At 41.5% G+C, this 8,808-nt stretch overlaps 1 protein-coding gene across 4 annotated transcripts in view; it reads left to right on the plus strand.

Moving 5' to 3' along the window:
• SHROOM2 (shroom family member 2) overlaps positions 1-8,566 on the plus strand; it is a gene marked incomplete at both ends in the record, with an annotated part of 115,821 nt that extends 107,255 nt beyond the window's left edge. For 3 of the 4 annotated variants that reach the window (XM_082278100.1, XM_082278102.1, XM_082278101.1), the window contains 2 exons: positions 3,254-3,526; positions 8,300-8,566. In XM_082278100.1, the coding sequence (XP_082134226.1) occupies positions 3,254-3,526; positions 8,300-8,566 (540 nt within the window). The remainder of the gene's footprint in view (positions 1-3,253; positions 3,527-8,299) is intronic. The other variant, XM_082278103.1, reaches the window with a different exon arrangement.
• Positions 8,567-8,808: the final 242 nt, after the last annotated feature.

The following is an 8,808-nucleotide window of genomic DNA, read 5'->3' on the forward strand; positions in this document are numbered from 1 at the left end:
TCATTCTCATTAATTACAGAGTAGGAGGGAGGTAAAATTAAACCTCTGTTTGCCCAACAAACTAAATACTAAAACTTTTATAAGCAAGAACACCAAAACAGAAAATCATGTTCACCCTTTTCGTACTTCTCCATCCATTCCCCCAGCTTCAGTATATACCACTAATCATATGAGATGGAAAGGTTTTCATAAAGAGCTGTTAGCAGAACCCCTCCCATCTTCTCCTCTAAGTGTACATGTTGTAGCACACACACCATGCTGCTTGCTTCTCTCCCTGCTCTTCCACCTGCGGTAGGATGGAGCACTCAGTTCAATGAGCTTTCATCATGGATCTTGTCAGAAAACATATAAAACTCATTGTAACTGGGTCAAGGCATCTTTATTAAATGGACAGAAGATACAGCTTGGCCCAGCTTCTCATATTTGGTAACAGTTTAATAAGGGATTGTTACGGACCTGAACATTTTAATGGCACACTTTCTGACTTCACTAATTTTAGAGGGGCCATATGCCCAGAACCTGTTTCTTGATTCCTGGAAACTGGTAGGTAGTTCTGAGATTTCTTAATTGCATTCCACTGTGGAATAATTGCTGTATTTGTCATTCTCTGCTCTGCAAACCAGAAATGTGTGGTGCTTTTTTTTTTTTTTTTTTTTTTTTTTTTTTTTGAAATAAGTATAGGAATTTCATTTAGGGTTGTTAATTTTTTTTTTTTTTTTTTGCAAATCCCTGTATTCCCAGCTAGCAGGAATGGAATGTGTGTGTGCTATGTACTGAGTTTAATGTAGGTTTACCACAATTATGAAATACTGATTAGATGTTGAAGATGCTATAAAAGTGTCTTTTGTAGCAAGGAAAATCCATGTGTGGCTGTGTAGGAAGTTCCACCTTTGCCCTTGGGAAAATTTCAGCAACTCCTGAAGAGTGTAAAAATAGTTCATGTATGCCAGTTTTTTTCTAGTGTGAGGCTTGAATTCCTTAGGAGTGGGGTGGTGAGCTGAAAGTAGAGTATAATCTATGTAAAAGCATGCCAAGCAGTGAGCCACCTGAGCAGTGCTCTGCTGAACCACTTTGTGTTGCTAGTCAGATCGGCAAGAATGACTTTATTGTTTTCTTGCGTACTGGTACAGAATTCACAGCTATAAATTATTCATCTGGCAGTTTCAAGATGTAGACTGCAGCTCTTCTGGCTCAGTAGATATTGAACATCATACAGGTTTTCTGCAAAAGCATGTAGTGAGTTCACAGTTGTTGCATGCAGAGGCTGCTTCATCTGGGTAGGAAGCAATCAGTGATCATAATCCAATTCTTAATAGATATGACAGTCTTAGAGAGTATTTATGGCCTTCTCACCTGAAAAATTGTTGCTTTAGGGGTAAGCTTCAGATGCTTGGGATGTTATTAAACAGGATGAGGATGTTACTGGGAAAATGGCTTCTTTCTTTTTTTAAAGAAAGAAACTGAGAGCACTGATCTGGACTGGCAGACGAGATCAGTAAATGCTGAGCAGCCTTGTGGCTTTTTCTTTAATTAAAGAAAGTTGCAGCACAGATGCAGAAGTGAAAAAACTTGATATAATAACATAGAACACCACAGTATCCTGCTGTGTTTTGAATGATGAAACAGCAGCATAGTGCATGTCATCTGAGGGAAATGGGAGTGTAGCACTGTGACCTACATAATCCAAATCAAACTGCATTTGCATTGAGAGAAGGGGGAAAAAGTCAAATCCTGCAGATTAATCAGTCAGTAAAGCAGGCATCTGTAGAACTGCTTACTACCTTAATCTTTTGGGCACCCAGGCTAACAGATAACCCGGATCCAGATTAACGTGGACTGAGTACATTAAATCAAAAAGGAAAAAACCAGTATGGATAATCCATGGGTTGAATTGCTACTTTCAAAAAAGCTGTTACATTTTCAGGGTGTAGCTGCTTTCTGTTAAGATGGCAGACTTTGTTTTGTATTGGTTTTTGTTCCCAAAATAAATTGGCAATGACTGTTCAGTGGCCTCTCTGAGCAGCAGCTGCTATCAGTAATGTTTCTCAGTAATCATGAAGGCTTGTAATCAGATTTGCATTTAGAAAGCAGAGTTCCTAAAGAATGTCATGAGTAATTTAAAAAAAAAAAAAAAAGCTAGGGGTACTGTGAAAGAATGATTATTTTAAAGGATGTAATTTTCATTCAGAATTTGCACTGAGGTGTGTGTTTAGAGAATGCTTTGGAAAATTTTCTTACCTGAAATTAGCTGAATGCTAAATAGGCATCTACATTTAAATGAATGAGGTGTTTTTAGGGTGTGATTCATCTCAGAGTTGACAACTAGCTGAACTAACTTCCACCCCTTGTGCACCAGTGAAAGCTTATGGGCATGTAAGAAACAAGACCTCTTGCCCAAATGCAGGGGAGTAGCAAAGAGGGACCACAGGTGATCAAAGGAGATCTGGATCCTTGGTCTGGTTTCTGTTGGTTCTGCACCTGACGTGCTTTTCTAAGGCAGTGCATGTGCACCTCAGGCAGTGGGGGCTATAGTACAGAAGCCCCCCAAACTTCAAGTGAGGTTGTGTATTCGCCTGGCCTGAGACAGTGACATGTTTCTTTGGTCCTTTGGCAGAGCCACTTCGCACAGCTTTGCACAGAGCTGCTTTGTACAGTACAGTAGATTTTATTCCCTGCTCTGTGCCATAGGGATTATGACTACCCTACAGAAATGTTATAAGGCACTGTTAATGCTAAGATTTTCTGAGCGTGGAAGGAGTGCTATTGGAGGAATGCTAATATCATGCAGAAAGGAAAAGAAAGCTTGACAGTGCCCTAGTTTTAACTGCATCGTGTGGAAAATACAGGATTGTTTTTCTGGTACTGTGTATCTTCCTAAGTGCAGCTCTTCAGCAAGGTGTCATGGACCTGGTATTTAGAGACACAGGCGTGTGCTGTACTTTCTGCTGCTCACAGCAGGCTTTGAAGCTGCTCAAAGAAGAAGCAGGAATGCTTGTTGGTGCAGTGAAAAGCCTTCGTCTTTTCCCCCAAAGGTAATTTGCTTTAACACAGGTCTCAAGCTGAGCATCGTACAGCTATGTCCTGAACCTTTGAATGCAGAGGTATTGACTTTAGACACAGACATGTATTTATTTGTAATGCACTCATTGTCAAAGCCTCATAGAAGTTTGAAATGTATTAAAGTGCTAGCTGACATGACTTTCAGAAGTAGGGAAAAATGCTAATAAATTCTTATCTCCTTTATTTTACGCAGCAAGAACTTATTGACAGCATTAGTAGGAAGCTGCAGGTGCTGAGAGAGGCACGGGAGACACTTCTGGAAGATATCCAAGCAAACAATATCCTGGGGGAGGAGGTAGAGGCCATTGTGAAAGAAGTCTGCAAACCAAATGAGTTTGACAAATTCAAGATGTTTATTGGCGACCTTGACAAAGTGGTCAACCTCCTGCTGTCCCTGTCCGGCCGTCTGGCCCGGGTGGAAAACGCCCTCAACAACCTGGATGACAACACCTCTCCAGAAGAACGGGTGAGAAGGGCCAACAATAATACCCCAACATTTAGGGAAGCTCCTGGGGGGGGGGGGGTTTTGCTTGGTTTTGTTTATCTGAATTGCTGTGCTTAACATGAGGGATAGTGAGTGGATACATCTCATAAGGCTGTTTTTTTAAGATTTCTTAAAACGTTTCTCCTTGCCTTCTTTTCTTGGAATACTGGAACTACAAGTGGCTTGCTGAGAAAAAGTGGGTTTGGGGTGCAACATACTGGAAAACAGGCTTCTTGGCAAAAGTTTAAAGAAAGAGGGAATCTACTGATAAGAGCATAAAAAGGAGGCAAACAAAAATATTGTAACAATTCAAGATGGGAAAAGGAGTGTTCATGCTGTAATGCAGAAAGCTTGCAGACTTCTTTGTACTCAACAAGGATCTTGATGCAAATCTGTAAGGTTGTTAGAAAGAAAATGCTTCTCATCTACTACAGCTTCCTTCCACAATGCCTAGCGAGGAACAAGAGCAAGAAACAACAGAAGGACAAGCCTTTAAAAGAAAGGGGTGGAGGGGACAAGGGGAAGCATTGCAAAAAGAATTTTTCAGTAGAAAACATGTTTTACCCAAGCAGAATAGCCTGGTAGTGATGTGGAGGACTCCCAGCAGAAGTGAAAATTTCAGGAGCAGGAGCATTCAAGGTGCTCTTAACCTGCGTGCAGAAATTTGTTTAACTTCAAATCCCATCAGGCCTTACCTGGAAAGGAGATACATAGCAATGCAGATATGCACCAAAGTAGAGATGTAGGTATGTGTGAAACTTAGGCTAAAATAAATAGAGTGTGAAGGGGGGGGTGTGTATTAAGTGAGTTTAACTTCTACGGTTAAATGAATGTGAAGTAGGATTTTTGGCTTGGAGCTGTGGACTGAAATGCCAGCAGTCCACCTAAGTGTTGTAACAGAATTTTTTCCATGGGCTGTGGCTTCACATTGTTTCTTCAGCATGTTGCACTGTTTCACACACAAGAACCAGTAAGTGCTGGGACTGATCTGAAGCTGTGCTTTTGCTGTTTGGCCCTAACATACTTGATTAATGGCTGTTCAGACCTCTCTCTGAGGGGGAAGGGAAAGTATTTGACAGCTTATTAAAGGGCAGATCAAAGCTTTTGACTCTAAGAGAAATTTAATCCCTCATTAGACTTTTTTCTAAGTGTGGTTGCAGTTGCTTAATGGGGAAGGAACTACCAGATGATGTGTGCACATAGGAAACACAGCTTGAGAGCTGTGATAGAAATAGCTTGCTGGCTGGGTGTGGAAAAGGAAGATGGTGAGGAGGTGGTGTAGTAAGGACAGTCAGAAATTCTGTGTGCTCTGATGTCAAATTTATACTGACAGAAATCCAAATCCCTAACATATTCTAATCCCCATTCATCTTCACATGCACTGACACCAGTCTTGCCATAGTAACATCAGGAGAGATCCATCAGGACTGAGACAAGCCCCGGAGGGAAAGACTTGGGGGTGTTGGTGGATGAAAAGCTCAACATGACTCAGCAATGTGGACTTGGAGCCCAGAGAGCCAAACGTGTCCTGGGCTGCATCAAAAGCAGCGTGGCCAGCAGGTCAAAGGAGGGATTCTGCCCCTCTGCTCCTGGGAGACCCCACCAGCAGTGCTGCATCCAGCTCTGGGGGACAAAACACAAGAAGGACATGGACCTGTTGGAACACTTCCAGAGTAAGGCCACTCAGTTGATCAGAGGCCTGAGCATGGCTCCTGTGAAGACAGTCAGAGAATTGGGGCTACTCAGCCTGGAGAAGAGAGTACCAGGGAGCTCTTAGAGCAACCTTGCCAGTAACTAAAGGGGGCTTACAAGAGGGCTGGAGAGGGAGTTTTTACAAGGGCATGTAGTGATAGGAGAAGAGGGAATGGCCTTCAGGTGAAGGAGGACAGGTTTAGATAAGATACTAGGAAGAAATTCTTCCCTGAGGGTGGTGAGACACTGGAACAGGTTGCCCAGAGAGGTTGTAGACCTGCCTTCTGTGGGAACCCAGAGTGCAGAGAATGTTTCTCTGCCTGTTTTGAGGAATTTTACCCCCCTGAACAACACTGTTTTGACCTCCATCCTTGGAAAAGACTGCTCTCTTAGAGAAGAACTAGAAACTACACTAGTGTAAATTAGGTGATAGACTACTATGTAAGATTGTCACAGGGTGAAAAATTTAGAGATTTTGGGTTTGTTAATGTAGTAAATAGATAAAAGCAAAAAACATCAAAATGGAGGATTGTTGTTGTTCTCCAAACCTTCTACTACTACTCCATATTCTGCAGTAAAAGTAGTTTGGGATGATTGGACAAAGAATTCCACAGTTCCTGGCTGCGTTACTAAATAATTGGTAGAAAAGTAAAAATAATGTACATTTTTAGTAACCATTGGTTAATTTACCTTTAAAAAGGTCATGTAATCTTGATAATTCGGCTTTCTCCTGCATTCTCTGCTCTGTGCCATGTTTGGGTCACGCTAGTGACTCTTTTTCTCTGATAAGACTTAATAAACAATGATCAAGAAGCAGTGAAGGCTGAGAGTCCCATTTGTCTCTGGAACTCCTAGCAAGGACTATAAAAACTCTCTTCCATCAGGAGAGGTTTGATTACAGCATGATCATTGTCACCCTCCTTCCTGGAAATATTCAAGACCAGCTTGGATTGGACTTTGAGCAACCTGGTCTGGTGAGAGGGGGGTTGGAACTATATGATCTTTAAGGTGCCTTCCAACCCAAACGATTCTATGAAACCTATCTAGAAGTGTTGAATTTAGACTGGTACTTGTGGCTTTTTTTTGTTGTCCTTTAGTATTTTATAGGTCAAATGATAACATGTGGTGAACCACTAATGTGCCATAGAAACAAACGGGATTTTACTTCCGTTGTTGGGGAGCATATTCCCAGTGATCACCGATTTTTTTTTTTTTTTTCCATGCTGATGTTGTCTAATAGACATTGCTCTGATAGCTTTCCACTTTCTAGGAACTTGCAACAGTTTACCAGACTTTCTAAATAAAAGCATTCAAATAATGACTGCTGAGTTAATATTTTGACTATCAGATACTCTGCTATAGGTCTTCTTTTGCCACAGGGAACAGTATCAGATATTTCAAGTTCAGCTTTGAAAGGGCCTTCACCTGAAGGGCTACCAGCCGCCTTCCTCTTACACAGCAAGGCCAGTGTCTTCTCATTGCTTGCCCTTTGTGGCCATGTCCTCTTGCATTCATCAAATTCTGGCTAGTTCTGCTGCTGCTCAGCATACACACGCCTGCAAGGCTGCCCTGGGAGCAGTCTAGCCACACTCCTGAGTCTGGGGCTGTCTGCTAGTTGTCGTTGTGAGTTCAGGAGAATTGTTAGTTTCATCTCTTTGCAGTAGATAATTCTGCTTGCAACTTGCAGTGGGATTTTTTTTTCCCCCTGGCATAAGTTGAAAGGAAGATTAAACTGTTTTTCTAATAGTATGTGATTTCTGTGACTTGTCTTTCATAGCTGTCTTGACTCCTGAGTTAATCTAGGCTGTGTATTTCAAGTGCATTGAGAGTACAAATCTGAAAATATTTCACTCTTGAGCTTTGGGCTGTCTGTAGAAAGAGAGTCAGCACAGGATGCATGTACAACTCTGACAGGTAGGTTTACTAAAGCTCACTGGTCTGTAGTCCGCTTTGTCTCATCTTCCATCTTGAAAAGACTGTTTTATACTCTACAAAAACACTTTTCTGTAAATCCTTCAGGCTTATTAAATAGCATTTGTAATTTAAAAGAAGGTGCAAATTAAAAAGATGGGCACATTTATTAGAACAGACTGGGGTTTATTTGAAGACAGCTTCTCAAAGAAAATTCATCTCTGAAGCAAGGCTAGAACTTACGGATTGGTACCTCTTAGGGGTACTTTTTAATTAAGTTCAGACATCTGTACAGAATTCTTGATGTCAGAGTAAGCCAGCCATACTCTGTCACTGGAAAAAGACAATCACTTGTAGGCAGACATGTGCAATAGGTTGGATTGATGATGCTCCTGTTTGTGTACTGCCAAAGGAGTGTAGCCCCATGATTCAGGTGGGGCTGTCGGCTGTGTAGACAGGTGATGCTGGGGGAAAGGAATACAGCTGCTCTCCTCTGCTGTCCTTTTCCTTTGTGTGTTCCTCCATTCAACCTCCCTTTTTCCTATTTTGTCTCTTGTGAAGGCACAAAGCAGAAAGTTTACGGCCCTTTTGGAGAATAATGCTTTTTTGGTTTTGCTTCCCTTTTGCCCTTCTGTTGTCTTGCCTCAGCTTTGACTCTTGGTCATGTCTGAAGACTACAGGACTTCACATCTCATAGGGAAGGCTTGTAGATGCAGCAGAATTGCTAAATACACAGTGTCAGGAGCTGTATAAGAACAAATTGCTCCATTAATTGGTCTGTTTCTGGTTTCTGTAACCACAGCTGTGCCAGTGCTGTGTATGAAAGATGTAAGACACTGCTGAGCAAAGTCTTAATTTGAAGAACTGTTTTTCAAAGGCAACTGTATTGTATACAGCTATTTAGAACTATTAAATAGTAAAGGAGTCTTTGAAGTAATGCTTTTGAGGCCAGTAGAAAGTAATGGTGCATATTTTTTATCAGTTTGCTAATCCATTTTATTCGTCTAAATTTTAAGGAGCATTCTTTTTCCACCTTTCTAAATATTCAGGAAGGTCTCTGCAGATGAAACAGACTTGAGATTCAAACAGTGAAGCTGTTGTCCCATCCTAGTGTACCCAGTGAATTTATAATTGCTTTTCTTCTCTCCTAAGCGGACATTGGTAGATAAGCAAAAGCTGCTGACCCAGCAACACGATGATGCAAAGGAACTGAAGGAGAACCTGGATCGTCGAGAGCGCATTGTCTTCGACATTTTGGCGAACTACTTGAGCGAGGAGAACTTAGCAGACTACGAGCACTTTGTGAAAATGAAGTCGGGCCTCATCATTGAGCAGCGAGAGCTTGAGGACAAGATCAAGCTGGGGGAGGAGCAGCTGAAGTGTCTGACTGACAGCCTCCAACCTGAGCGGCTAAAATAAGGGCACTGAGTCCAACTAAAATGGGAAAAATGGGAAAGAAGAAAGGGATAGAGGAGTTTCCAAGTATACAAATGAGTATATTGGCTTGTCTGAGTGTCTGGTAGAGAAACAAGTGCACAAGAGAAAAATAGCTCTCACAACAGCAATAATGCTCTCTTTCATTTTTTTTTTGAATGATGTATTTAAGTTTTTAGAACACATTTTTATTGCTGGACTCTACATCTGTTCCTCATTGCTTAACT

Source organism: Coloeus monedula (assembly GCF_965178545.1).
Source record: "Coloeus monedula genome assembly, chromosome: 3".
Classification (NCBI taxonomy): domain Eukaryota; kingdom Metazoa; phylum Chordata; class Aves; order Passeriformes; family Corvidae; genus Coloeus; species Coloeus monedula.